General features: G+C 37.7%; 1 protein-coding gene across 1 annotated transcript in view; it reads right to left on the reverse strand.

The window, feature by feature from the left end:
• Positions 1 to 14,885, reverse strand: part of KHDRBS3 (KH RNA binding domain containing, signal transduction associated 3) — an 87,452-nt gene that overhangs the window by 20,420 nt on the left and 52,147 nt on the right. The window contains exon 6 of the mRNA XM_063408704.1: positions 10,789 to 10,981. Coding sequence (XP_063264774.1) covers positions 10,789 to 10,981 — 193 coding nt within the window. The remainder of the gene's footprint in view (positions 1 to 10,788; positions 10,982 to 14,885) is intronic.

The raw sequence follows: 14,885 nt of genomic DNA on the forward strand, positions 1-14,885 counted from the left end.
TAGCAGAAAACATTTCCAATGATGGGAATCTAACAGCTTTCTATAGCAACTTTTCCAGTCATTTGAAATTACTTCTATGGAAAACAGGCAACCTGCCTATCAACAGAGCTTCACCACTGCTAGATCAGTGCACATGATGGTTTACCAGCAGTGATTAGGAGAAGGGTGTCTGTGAACACTTGACAGCACAATTGAGTGAGTTTATTCATTGGTTTGGAAGAAGAAACTAAGATTCTTTCAACTGTCAGTTGCATGGAGATCCATGAATAACTAGTCTCTCCCAAAAGGAAATGCATTTTCTCTTTCATTAATTCACTGCCCTGAAACTAAAAATTAAAACAGACTCAGGATTTTCTTGCCCATCAGATATGGGTTTCTCTTGATAAGCCACAGACTAAACCCCAACCCCACTGCCTCCTGGCACTGATTCCAAACAGGCATTTTATTACTTATTGATGCAATACACAGACATCTGTTAACAATACAGACCCTGACCAACAGCATAAGCTGCCTGAGCCAATTTCTTTGCTCTGTTCCAGAACATTTACATGACATTTGGTCTCTTCTCATAGAGTCTCCCAGCTGTGAACCAGTCACCCTGAGAAAGGCTTCCAAACTTCAAACTGGACACATCCAGCAGTGGCAACAACTGAAAGTGGAGGATTGAAATTAAGCTTTTAATGTGTTAGGAAAGCTTTGCCCCTACAGGATCATCAGAGACCTCTTGAGCAATCAGTCCTCTCATTCACATTTATGTTAAGTATTTCACTGAAAAAATAGATCATGAAAGAAAGATGGTAAGTGACTAATTTGAACTTATGGTGTTTCTATGACTTATTGAAAACAGAGGAACAAAATAAATTTGAAATGAGAAGATTCTTCATAAGATGTCCAGCAGAACAAAAGGAAAATTTGGGGGAGGCCCATTCTGGATGAGACCAAACTATATCTTTTATTAGCACTTGTTTACCAGAGGATTTTTGCCTAGGATTCATCACTGCTCACCACTCCATGTGCTAATAAGTTGACAACCACTGAGATTAGCCCCTGCATTATGATATTATTGATGGTGGCTCTTAAAAGCCTTGGTTGCAAAGATTTCTGGTTTGTGGTTTATATGTGGGACTCCTGTCAGAATTAAAATTGTCAGCCTGAGCTTTTGAGAGTACTATAATGTGCTTAAATAGATCAATTATCTTTTCTGATGTATTTCATAGAATCACAGAAGGGCTTGGGTTGGAAGGGACCTTAATGATCATCATGTTCCATCCCCTGTCATGGACAGGGACAACTTCCATGTGTCCAGACTAGACTGGGATGCTCAGATTTCCAGCCAACCTGGCCTGGAACATTTCCAGGGATGGCACAGCCACAATTTCTCTGGGCAGTCTGTGCCAGAGCCTCACCACCCTCACAGGAAAGAATTCTTCCCTAATATTTATAGTTATAAACCTCAAAGTTTACACTAAAAACAAGATAAATAAATATGTAATAAAAAATAAAATGGGTTTGCTCTCAATAGCTTGTTCTGTTAAGAAATAAGAGATTCAAATTCCAAAATATGTGTTTGCTTTGCACGATTTCTTTGAAGTAGCAATTAGGCAGGAGCAGCTGAAGTATGTTTCAGAGCTTTCCCTGAACTAGGTCTGACAGTATTTGCTCTTAGTCATGCAGTATTTGAAAACTTTCTCTTTCAGGGGGTTACCAAATAAGGTCAACCACTACAGAATTTTTACACTTTAAATCCCCACTACTTGAGTATTTTCTTTATGAATCAGACCTCTAGTGATGTCAGTGAATGTTTTCCTTAACTTTATTTAATATTTAGGTGAAATATCCTTGGCCATCTGGCATATTTCAGCGCTATAAAATACCATGCTAACTTAAATGAAAGTAAGTACCAGTTTTACACATACATAATGAAAACAGACAGAACCAAACTTACATGCACAGAAAGCTGTACTAAAGTACACCTTTGTACTAAGTACATTCTACTAAGCCCAAGCATTGCTATACAGATTTCTTTCTATGTAATCACAAAAGAATTATACCTTTATAAAAACCTTTTCATTACATTTTTCCTGCTGATTTTTGGGCATCTTTCAGGAACTTATAAAAGCATCCACTTTTATATTTAAAGCCATTATTCTTCACATGAATGACAGTTGTCTGTATTCCTTCCACGTACTAAATGTAATACAATGGACTTCCCTCTCTATTCATACTACATACATCTATGAATAGCTTCTCCTAAATGTACTCACATATTACAGAGTTTACTGGTGAACCCATAGTTCATCTCCCACTTTGAAACCCAAAAGCCCACACCAGATCATGTCTTCATTTCATGAACAGAAGCCTTCTCTTTGTTATTCATTATTCTACTTTTCAGGATAACCTAGAAAACTTAATTCTTATCAGATTAGTCAGATCAAAAGGCAGCAAGTGTGCTGAACAGTCTGTGCTTACAACAGAAATGCAGGGGAAAAAGAGCTGAAAATGCTGAAGTCTTTTTAAACTACAGGTATTTATCACCCAACATTTGAAGTGTCCACCAGAAAGGTATCAAGAGCAACTGTCTTGACTTTAGGCTTAAGAATCTTCCCCCAAATTAACAGAAAAGCTGGAGTAACAACACAGATCATCTGAAAAGAAAGTGAAATTACTCTGTAAAATGTCAAAGCTTATTAATAAAATACTTTATTAAGACAACCTATAAGATTCTACTTAAAGAGAGCTTCTGCCTGCAGTGGCCTCAGTGATGGTGCCCACAGCTGAAATAAATCCAAAGAGAAGCACTGGTAGCTGTAATTGCTCTGTGTAAAGTACAGGCATTTTCCATTAATAGAATCAAAGGCAATGTGTAAATATGCACCCTTTGACTATATTAAGTTACTAAAACGGGTCAAAAAATGATAAAAGCAATCTTTGCCAAAACCTCTGCAGTCCCCAAAACATTATAAATCATGCTAAGCCTTGCTCATCAGTGCTTTTTAATTACAACAGTACTCTGAGCAAACCCTTGCAAGTGGAGAACAGGAAATGGTGGTTTTAAATTGTAATCTGCTGGCAGTGACAATGATAGACTACTGTTTGCACCCTCTTTAAGGAAAATGAACAACGTTTCAAAGAACGAGACAGAGAAACAGGAAGAAAGAAGAGGGTAAAAGTGGCCTTTAACAAAAAGGCCATTTGTGGTACTGGGAAAAAAGATCATGAAATCAATAAGAAATCAATTTTCCAGCTGTTCTCATCTAAGGAAATCCATCCAAGGGAAAAAAAATAAGGCCGTTACCTCTGCAGCTAAAATGTTTTCTTTTTACACAATTTCTTTTCCTCATCATTCTCTGAAATTAATACTTATACCACTACTTTATCCCAGAACACTGGGATAAAGAGGAAGATAAAGGAACATATTTCTTTTAGATAAAAACTATCAAATTAAAAGAAATTAAAAAGGTTTGTGCACAGATTAACTTGAAGGAGAAAACACAAAACAATATCAGTGCAGTGCAATGCACTTCTTTTGGCAAATTAGAACTGTAAATGGAAGGAACAGACATTTTGTTACGTGGGAAAAACATCCCACCCTCATTTAATCAACAGGGAATATGGGGCAATCAAAACAAATATGGGTAGCTACAACCATCTTAAGTCTGAGTACCAACATCAAGGACATTAGCAGCAAACATGCACAGACTGTAAGCTCATATTTTGGAGATTTTCATCTGTTTTCATCCAGAAGGAGCCTAGTGCATATCCAACCAGAACAAATAAGGTTTTCCTAGAATGAGAGATGCAGGAGTGGACTGTTTTCATGCACTTCAAAAAAACCCTGAGGATTTGCTAATGAATATAGACAGCAACGTTTAAACCAAATTACTGTCAGACCAAAACAAGTCTGGTTTTCTATACACAACAGCAGGGAGCAATGTCAGAATCAGGAGGACTCATTCAGTAATACCAAGTTTCAGATAAGCAGCTTAAACTAAAATACTTGGAAAAGAATTTTATAGGAACTTAGTAGGTGAATATTGAATTAGGCAAGGGGAAAAGCTGTTTGGCCTTTTCTTGAAAACACTTCACTTTTTCTATAGCCAATGTCACCCCAGTTCCTGGGAAAATGGAAATATTTTCCATTTTCTCTCCATCTCATCCTGAAAACCCAAGAGAAGATACAATATTTGAAATTAAACAAAACAGTTAATTGAAGGGCTTAAAATATGAAAGGGGTTTTTTTTTCCACATTTATTTCTTCTTGCTTGTCCTGTTTACTATGAAAATACCATTGTATTGGGAAGAAAAAGCCAAGAAATAATGTTTTGATGTTATGAATTTGCTTTCCAAAAGCCTTACACAAATTCCCCCTGAATTTAAGAACAGTGCTAGTATTTCTAAAATGCCAGAACTCAGTGAACAAACTGCTTAACAAATGGAGCAATACCTAAATGGAAACCCCAACATTATCCACAAAGGGGAACGGGGACAGCATAGACGAAAGATAATTTCTCAAGTTCTTAGAGATTGAAGCTAATTCAAGCCCTTCCCAGGAACCCAAACAAAAAGCTTCATATTCAAAACAACTAAGCAAATAAACTCACTGATTTAAATGCTGCACATTAGGAAGCTATCAACATTCAGAAGACCATGGTAAATTAAAACATGGTGTAAACCTTCCAAAGTGACACTGAAATTATACTTGAACTCCATTTAAGAATCTAAATTCTTTTCAAAGTCTCATGTCATCTGGACTAGCCCTTACTTTCACTAATACTTTGCTACCTCAACTTCAAGAAGTCTCTATTTGTGAAAAAAAAGGGGTCTTTTTATATGGAGATACACATACATTTTTCTCTTTTTTTCCTACAGATCTTACCTTCGACCTCAAACAGCAAGTGAATGTTAATGAGGAAACTCTACCTTGAAAACAGTTCACCACGCAAAATCAGCAGTGTATTAATAGCTCCAAGAAATTGCTTCCACATTAATCCTAATTTTCAGTTTTTCAAAAATCTAAATTAATTATGATCTCAATAGGGAGACAGGAAATTCAAGCCTAAGGCCAGAGATTAAAACAGAATTTGCACTGGCAAATTCCTAGGGAAGTGAATAACAGGCTATAGGTTTTTCAGTGGAACAGGCTCTCCTCTGTAAACAGTAACACTGCAATCATTCTTTCCTCTATGGATACCTACATTCATATTTTGTAATAATCACTGGATCATGAAATTGATTTCTTAGCCATCCAGACAGATATTATTTGTGAATCAACTTTCCTAAGGCTTACCAAATTTGTAGGATTTCCTGCAAAACCAAAAGGACAGAAAGCACTGTGTATGCTGGGACAGTATCCTGGTGGTCAGCACATCATGTCCAGAGAGAACCACGAGAATAACTGTAAGAGGAACTTGAACCACAGGCCTTTCGCTACCAGAAAAATACTGAGATTTCACTCACAAATAGAGACAGCAACACAGCATCTGCTCACTATTTTGGGTGAGATCTTGTTAGACAGGTTATAGTAATGTTTTGGGTCTTCCTCATTTCTCATGGGAAACAGGACAAGTGTAATCTCATAGTATTTTAATATCTGTAATACACATGTACTTCACAGTACACATACAGTGCTAGTTATAGTCTCACAATACAGACTCAGTGTGAGAAATACAAGCCTGAGTCTGAAGTCTGCTTTGTTCATCAGTTAAAGCAATGTATTTCTGGAAATATCCACCAATGAATGCTTCAGGAATTATAAAACTTAAAAACGTCCCTAACCTTTATGGTTTTGCAGAAAGAAGAAATAACAAATGTAGATTTGGAGGAGTAGGCTTTGAAGTTTGTTGTTATCAGTAACTTTTCCACATCTGACTATTCTGTACACCCTTTTGTGGGGGGGCTGTATCTGTATCCAAGTTAAAACAATCTTAATCTAATTGGAAAGAATTCACAGTGCTCTTTTTCAAGTTACAATTTACTTAACATTAGAAAGGCTCCCTTGGTCTCTTACTGGTAGACATTCCATCTCAGTTCCAATCTTTATTACACAAAGCAATGTCCTGGAAGCTGCTAGAAATTATACATGTAGTCAGTGCATCAGAAAACTCTGACACTGAGTTAACCCTTGTCTGAACACCAGAAAACATCAATAGCTTGGCCAAAGCCAGAAATAAAGCTCTGCCACAAATCTTCCCCAGAACAGGGAGGAATATTTAGATCTGTCTTCCCAAGTAGTTGAAGCAAGTTTTGGCCACAACATGCTAGACTGATGAGTTATTTTTTTAGTGTAGATATTCCACACTGCCAGAGTAACAAGTTTTAAATCCATGTTTAAAAGTTCTTAATGCCTAAAAATCTGATTATGAACTCAGCTAAAACTCACTTTGCATTTAACACAATTAAGCAGCCAAAACAGGACTTGACACAGCAACATCACAAATATATTCATGTGAAGTACAGAAGTGAAAGACTGGCAGAATATTTGCAAAATATTTGCCTTTGTGAAAGGGAAACAGCATCAAATAAAAATCCACTCTTAAAAAGCTTCAGTCCCACTGCTGTGTTGCTAATATAGAAAAAAGCCTCAGAGGTTGGAAGCTGCTAAGAAGACAACAGCAGGACGAGGCCAAGAGTAGCAAATGTTATGAGAGAGTAACTGAGACTGAGCAGTTCTGTTCTAACCTATGTTTGACTCAACATTTGCTAAGGAATTGACCTTACACTGTTACCAATTTCCTGCTTATTGGAAAATTGTGGAAAAGCTTAAAATTTTCAGCTAGTAGTTAAATACAGTTTCTATTTTGTACCTCAGTGGAATAAGTTGTCAGCTTAAAAAAACCATAAACATATTTTTATCTATTACACAGTATAGTTCAATGAGTAGAGAAAAATTCACATTTAATTTTGAGAAAAAGGTTCTTGAAACCATCTGTAAGTGCTTCAACAAATGTAGCATGCACCCAGTATGGATCCCTTATCCAACTATAACAAAAATAATCCTGGCTATGCTTCACATGTCACAACGGGTTTTCTCCTGACCTGAGCAGTTGAGGAAAGAAAAATGAGAGTCCTGTAAAGTTTTCAGAGAAAGTTTATCATAGCAACTACACCAATGAGGTGAGGACAGTGATTATAAGCCTGCCTGGCTGTAGAGGCCAGAATTTTTTCTATCTAAGCTGATGCTACAGCTATTGAAGAGTCAGTCATCAGAGAAAATGATAAGAAACTGTCATTTAGTGGCTTCAAGAGCTTCATCATGGTACTAACAGTGTGGTGGGCTCACAGAGGAATGAGTCCTCTAGCTGAGACTCATATGCAATTGAGACTGGCAACAGTGGAGTGGGAAAACTACTTATATTGAACTGGAAAGATGTGCAAATATTGCTGCTAGTCCAGTATGTTGTGTGACTCCTGCAGAGAAAGCCAAAGCACTCAACGGCCATCAATGCGAAGACCCCAGAAAGCTGACAGAAGACAGAGGCAGCTCACTCTGAGTAGAGCTTTCAGTAATGGACAAAGTTCTGGAACACTTCCCTGTGGGCTCTAAACACAGGACAGCAATGTTCAGAGTTTTCTTTATCTTAAGCCCACATTAAAATGCATCTCAAATTAACCACTTCATGCCTGTGCTATTTTTCCCATGGAAATACTGCCTCCAGAAGTATTTTTTCAGAATGAAAATTTTCAGAATGAAAATTTTCAGAATGAAATAGGCATTCCCCTTCCCATTTTGATGATAACTTTAAAAAAACCAGCTAGTTAATCAAGAAGAGGAAGAAGAGATATGAGGATAAGTAGGAGGCAGAACTGAGTTAGTCAGAGATGTTAAAAATTCATTGGTTTCAAGGACTACACAGAGTTAGCAAAGCAGTGAAGGAAAAAGGAAGCTGCTTTTAATTCATTGTCTGTAACAAGGTAGATTTAGCGCTCAGAGGAAATGGGCAAGGACTTTACATACTGAAAGCCCTAAATCATCTGTGAGATATTCACAGTTACAGAAGCAAGTGGTTCAAAGCTTCCATCCACACACAGTTTGCTTCCTCCTGGACTTGCACAATTTCACATTAGTTTAATAAGTACAAAGCAAAGGCTTGTAAGCCTAAGCTTCATGGATATTCAGGTCTTCCCAATCCTCAATGGAAAGTCTTCTTGTAGTGGGTTGACCCTTACTGGACACCAGGTGCCCAACAAAACTGCTCTGTCACTCCCCTCCTCAGGTGGACAGGGGAGAGAAACCATAACAAAAATCTCATGGCTCAAGATAAGAGCAGAGAGAGATCACTCACCAGTTACTGTGACAGGCAGAAACGATGCAACTGGGGGAAATTAGCTTATTACCAATGAAATCAGAATAAGTTTATGAGAAATAAGAACTCAATTTCAAAACCCCTTCCCCTGCACTCTTCCTTTCTTTCCCAGTTTCAGGTTCACTCCAAAATTCTCTACTCATTCCCTCACAACAATGCAGGGGGATGGGAATGGGGGCTGAGTGGTGAGTTCATCACACCTTATCTCTGTTTGTTCCTCCCCAGGGACAGGACACCTCCCATTCTTCACCTGCTCCACCATCAGATCCCACCCACAGAGACAGTCCAACACAAACTTCTCCAGTGCAAGTCCCTCCCTTGAGCTGCAGCTCTTCATGAGCTGTTCCAGTGTAGACCCCTTCAACGAGGTGAAGTCCTTAAGGGACAGACTGCTCCAGACCAGTTTTTTTCCCCCTCTCTTTCTTAAATACATTATCCCAGAGGCAGCACCACCATTGCTGCTGGGCTTTGGCTTGGCCAGGAGCAGGACAGCCTTGGAGCTGGCTCTGCTGAATATGGGTGAAGTTTCCAGAAACGTCTCACAGAAGCCACTCCTGCATCCCTCTGCTACCAAAACGTGGCTACAAAAACCCAATCCACTTCTAAGAGGTTACAGAGAAACCTCTCTGCATATCTCAGTCTCCAAAGCTTTGATGGTGCTTAAAATAACTTATGAAACCCCCTAGTCTTTCTGATGTTCTCATTCTACACATTTCTCAATCAATAAGACCTTATATGCTCAGGTTGCAAACTAATGCTTTAGTATTAGATATGACTAAATAGGAATGAGTCAAGAAGGGGCAGAAAATACTACTACTGACTCCTACCATGCTCCCTCAACCTGTAAAAGACATGGTTAAGGCACTTAGATAATGTACTGCAAATGGACAGGTAAAAATACCGAGCATCAAATTTAACACCGAAATGCAATACCCCATGGTACCTGCTAAACATTCTTCTAAAGAAAAACTAGATCATCTAGTACTGCTTTATCAACTGCAGCTTCAAGGACTATATCCATCTATCTAACTATATCTATTCCAGCTAAAGTATCTTTTTTGGAAGATAAGTGATCCAGTTCTAAAGAAAATTATTTTTACAAGTTATTTAGCACAGCACTCTTTTTCTGTACAGTGCTTTTTTCTAATTATTCTCCCAGAAGTGAAGCATACTTCAGGATACTGAGGCAAACAGCTGTTATTTCCATACCACTTCTATAGACACATGCTATAAATAGCAGATTATATATAAATATGAAGTTACCCAAAAGAGTTTTATATTTCACCATCTCTCTATGTGTTCTAGAATGTATGTCCTGGAAACAGGCTGTTCAGTGAGGACTGATTCCTTTGAAAGCATTGTGAGAGAACCACTTATTTGCAGTACCCACTTTGACTAGTCAAGTATAGCCAGGGGAAATTTAGACATGTTGTTATTCTTCTTCAAAATTAATGAACTACATTAACTTCTTCTGAATGGTTCAGCTATATGCATAAATGTTTACATTAACAACATTAAACTTCTTCCTTAATAAAGCTACAAGTGTTATATAGAAAACTGTGCTTCTGCCAAAATGAAAAAAAAACCCTGGTATTTGATGTAGATGATTTTTGGTGGGGCTCTTTAGAACAGAAGCGAAGGCAGGTGAAAGAAAGGTTTACAGTAAAGTAAGAAATATCTAAATAGCAAAACCAGGAATGCAGAATCTCCTTTTTTGATAGTGTAAACAACAGAAAAAGTCCAGACATACCTGGCTGTAAAGAGGGCACACTAAAACCGTTAGTATATATAAAGCATTAAAAGCTTTGTCCTTGAAGGTATTATTTTTTCTCTAAGACTAAATTCATTTTTATCACTATAGTTTTGATTTAATGATCTTTTTTCTCAATCTTACTGCTCTTTAAGTTCAGTTTAAGTTTTTCCTAACAATTCATAACTGCATAATTTTGTCATATACAACATAAAAAGTATTTTGATAGGATTCTAATGTTTAACACAATAAAATCAAGATGAATATGTACACCTTATTGAGATACACTGTCCATTGTTAAAATTTTAGGATTAGTTCTAAAGCTTTCATAAAACTATTTTACTTGTCTAATCATTAAATAACTGTATGACCACAAAAATAGGCTTAGGAAGAAAGATCAGAACATTATTCTGTTTTAAGTTGAGAATTAGAAGTCTACAATATTGTGATTTTTCAGAGTTTTTGGAAAGCAGAAACCTAATATTCAACATTTAAGAGGTACATAACTATTTTGCCAAATGCACTGTAAATGTCTTTGTGGTGGTATATACATAAAATATGATTTTTTTTAAAAAAATTAACAGTTCAAGTCTGAAATAGCAAAGGGAGATGACCACATTTGTCAGAGCTGCTGGGTGTAGGACTTAATTAGATGCTAATTACAGACTGTACAGAGTTGTGAAGGGATCTGCCCTCTGCAGAATGACACACACAGCAATCCCCAGCTCCACTTACATACTCCCCGTAGGTCTCCTGCGCCGGGGGCGGCGGCAGGGGCCGGTACCCTGCCGGGGGAGGAACTCCTCGGGCTCTGGGTGCCAGAAGTCCCCGGCTCCGACTGACTGGTCCTCTGCTGGGAGGGACTCCCCGGGGAGCTGGTGCCCCTCTGGGCACTCCTGCTGGTGGTGGAGGCACTCCCCCACGGCCCCTGTGAACACACGGATCATTCACCATTAAACACTGTACCCAGGGCCTCGCTTCCAACACCTCCCTCCCACACATCATGACAGTGTCGCTTTGCTACAGCCAGAAAAAGTCTAAAAGAGACTTAGAGTTTGTAATTTCTCTGTAGGTTTAAATCCGATTACACACGTTATGCAAAAAATGCTGGGAGATACAAATGAGACATGGGATCCAGTGACGAACCTCGCACTGACTTGAATCATTCTCACATAGGCAGACACACCCAAAAAACAATCTGCTAGAATCAACTTCACTGGAATTTGACTTCTGAAATCACACGCACAGAATAACAGCTTCATTTGAAGGTGTCAGGCTATATCATACTCAAACCCTGCACACAAGATCAGTTGCCACTCCCTTCTGATCCCGTGCAAGCCTCTGAACACAACCCAAAAAGCACAGTGGGTCTGAGATACCGAGTGGGTCACAAAAAATACATTTCCTTCTGCTTCTGAAGAGATTTCCATCTGTTTGCATGGTGATCATAGGATATAACCTGATGTCCTACATATATTTAAGAACACTAAATAACAGTATATTTGGTCTAAAAATTCTTAAAGTTTTATAAGCACTAACTTGCATTCCGTTACTTTGGACATTTAACATATGGATGAAAAATATGAGACTTCAGTTGAACCAGTTTTCAAAAAACATTTGATCTGTTTAGAAGTGGCTTTTTCTCCTGCCTCCCTATAGTAAAGGGAGAGACTTAGAGGTACAATCTGTTACAAATTTGCATAATTTACTCTCTTTTAAGCAGCACATCTAAAACATTGCTAATAGACATCTCCTTTTAAAGGGAGATGGGAGATCGTTTCAACCCATGAGCTGTAATTGAGTCTCAATGACTGCGGTTGGCAAACAGAATTGTTCCAAAGAAGTCAGACCCTCATCATACACTCTAGCAGATACATAGAAGGAAACAAGGCACAAGCTCTACCTTGTCTTTCTACCTACTAAGCCATTATCTAATTAATCTTAAGAACAGTAACTGAGTAAAAATTTCCTGATGTCAGAAAAATATTCCCAACTTAAACAGTATTATAAAGATTCAGATTTGGCCTCATGATTTCCTATTCCATTTCATACAAGCTGCATAATTTCACATCAATAAACAAATCAGAAAACAAGGCAATCATTTTACCACAAACAAGCAGTAGTTCAAAAACTGCATCACCAAATGAGGAATGCAAAATATATAAAGATACAACCAGAATAGATTTTATTATTTTAATTACGGATCAAAACACAGTCAAAAAGTATTTCAAACAAGCTTAGACAGTGAGTGATTTAAAACTGTGCTTTATTACTTGGTTTTGGCTAATCTGTAGAATGCCTCCTCAGGACAGGGTACCAGCTGCTTATTTGACTTCACTGTAGTGGGGCAGGGGTGAGCAGTGAAATTCCCAGACACAGCCTGCTAAAGTAATATAAAGAAATAGCAAATGTGATACTTTCCAAGAGAAGCCAGAGAAAGGAAAGTGAACCTAATGGCATAGACTATAGTCAATACCAAGCCAAAAAAAAAAAAAAAAGAAAAAAAGAAAAAGGTTAGTAAAAAGATTCAAGAATCACTAGGCATAATCATGACAGCATCCTTCAGGCAGGGTGCACGTGAAAGCAGGAAATGGGATATGCTGAAAACATGGACAAACATTTAAGGGAAGGAAAAAGGTACAGTTTTTCAAGGGAGCATAGATTTAATTCTTGAGAAGAAATCAGAAAACCAGATCCATATGATGAGGTCTTTTCTGCATTTCAAAAAACAGTTAATAGGATTGGAATGGTGATGGGTGGGAAATAATATTTCTCTTGTATTATGAGATCATTTATGATCTTAACTTTTCATAACTTTGTCCATTCCTCCTGCAGGATATTTTAATCTGACATATATGGTTCTCATGGTTACTGCACCAGGCTGGAGGAGACTGGAAAAGCACCAAGACAGAAAACCCAGTGACAGGAGAGTTCCATCAGCACCAAACAGATTTCAGTTGTATCAGGTTATGATGCTAAGAGGAAATTTCTAGAAACTGTAAATTGTTATTTCTTTAAACTCATATAAAAGTTTGTATACTGTAAATTGCATGTGCTTTTCATTATTATTTCTAAAGAAGTTATAGGGGAACTAAAGAAGCTTGATGTACATTTACAATGAACAGACTCAAAATATTGAGGAACCACTTGAACAGGAGCCTTTGCACACCTCTGCAAAAACAACAGATCTGTTCAGGTATTGCTTAATTTGAAAAGGGCAGCTACACAAATTATGTTTAAAAATGCTTAAAAGAGTAAAATGTGATATTGGGAGACAGCAATTCTGTGTGAAGTCAGAGCAGATACACAAAAAATTACCAAGAAAAAGCTTGAGAAAGGGCAATAGGAGCTCAGTACGGCTAGAACAGATTTTAAAAGAACTATTGCTTGAAAGGCTGAACCCAACTCTAACCTCAAAGGAGGAATCCTGATAAAACAGAATACTCAGAGAAAAGCAGGTCCAAGATAACTGAAATCCTTCAATTGTCCCAGAATCAGGAAACCTCCCAGGGTAAGTCTCAATCACCAGTGCAAATCAATTTGTATGTCAAAATCAATATGAATGTCTACATGCACATTAAGATTTTGCTACACAATCAAGAATAACTGAACAAGTTTCTCATGGTAGAACTGTTCTTACAGTAATCCACTGGATAGTGCTGCCAATGCTTTAGAGACAAATTACAGAACAAAAGGAACAAATAAAAGTACGTGCACTATTTTTCAATAAACTGCAACAGAGGTTCAGACACCTACTCTAATCCATAGCTGAATCCCAGCCTGAATGTTTTAGAAAAGAAAAAAGCTAAAAAATCCAGCCTTCAAGAGGGAACACTTGGGAGTTAATACATACACAAATATATAAATTTATATATCCTACCATTACAGAAATAATATGGTTCTGCACTATGACTGCCTATAGAACATCTAGAATTAAGATTGGCCCAGAGGTCAGGACACTAAAAAATACAATTTTAGAAAACATAAGAATACACATAAAACTTCACTACTCAACTATGTATATTCACAGAATTGGTTCCTAAATTCCTAAGTTCAGCTTCTTTCCTAATTAAAAAAACCCCAAACATGAAATAACTGCAAGTGCATCAGAAACTATGTCAAAGATGACAAGCAGTCTAGAACTGTTCACATAACAGGAACAATTAAGTAGATTAAGGCACTTCATGCTACAAATGACAACTGAGGCTTATCTGATGGATCCAACAGAAACATCAGAGGAATGGAGAAGGGTGAGGGGTGCCCTCAGCACAATCTACACCTTCCTGAAGGGGAGCAGTGGAACAGGAGGTGCTGGGCCCCTCTCTGGTGACCAGACACAGGACCGAACAAAACTGAATTAAACTGATTTTGAAATTTTGTTCTTTCCTGGACTTTTCATCTCCTAATCAACAACTTTGGAAGAGTATCCATCTGCTTCCAAAGCCTCTGAAGAAACTGCACAGAGGGTCTATTCTCCACCCTTTCCCTTCCACAACCATCCCACATATAAATTAAAGAATCTTTGTGCTACTGCTAATAATTAGAACAATTATTCTATATATTTTATCCCAGCTCTGTTTTATCACATTCAGAGATACCTTACCATCAAATTAAATTTCTCATGGCTCCTAGACCACTTCCACTGCTTGCTTCTTTGCCCAAGGACATCCTTCTGCAAACCAAATTTCAGGTGCCACCAACTCTCCTTGTCCTTCCTACCAGATTGCTGATTAGTTTTCATTATAGAGCCTTTGTAACAAGTAACACATTATCAAAACTGGTTTGTCAGCCCATTGTCAGCCTTGACTACCAGCTCATGTTCTAAAATACAA

The sequence above is a fragment of the Prinia subflava genome, chromosome 1, assembly GCF_021018805.1.
Source record: "Prinia subflava isolate CZ2003 ecotype Zambia chromosome 1, Cam_Psub_1.2, whole genome shotgun sequence".
NCBI classification, from domain to species: Eukaryota; Metazoa; Chordata; class Aves; order Passeriformes; family Cisticolidae; genus Prinia; species Prinia subflava.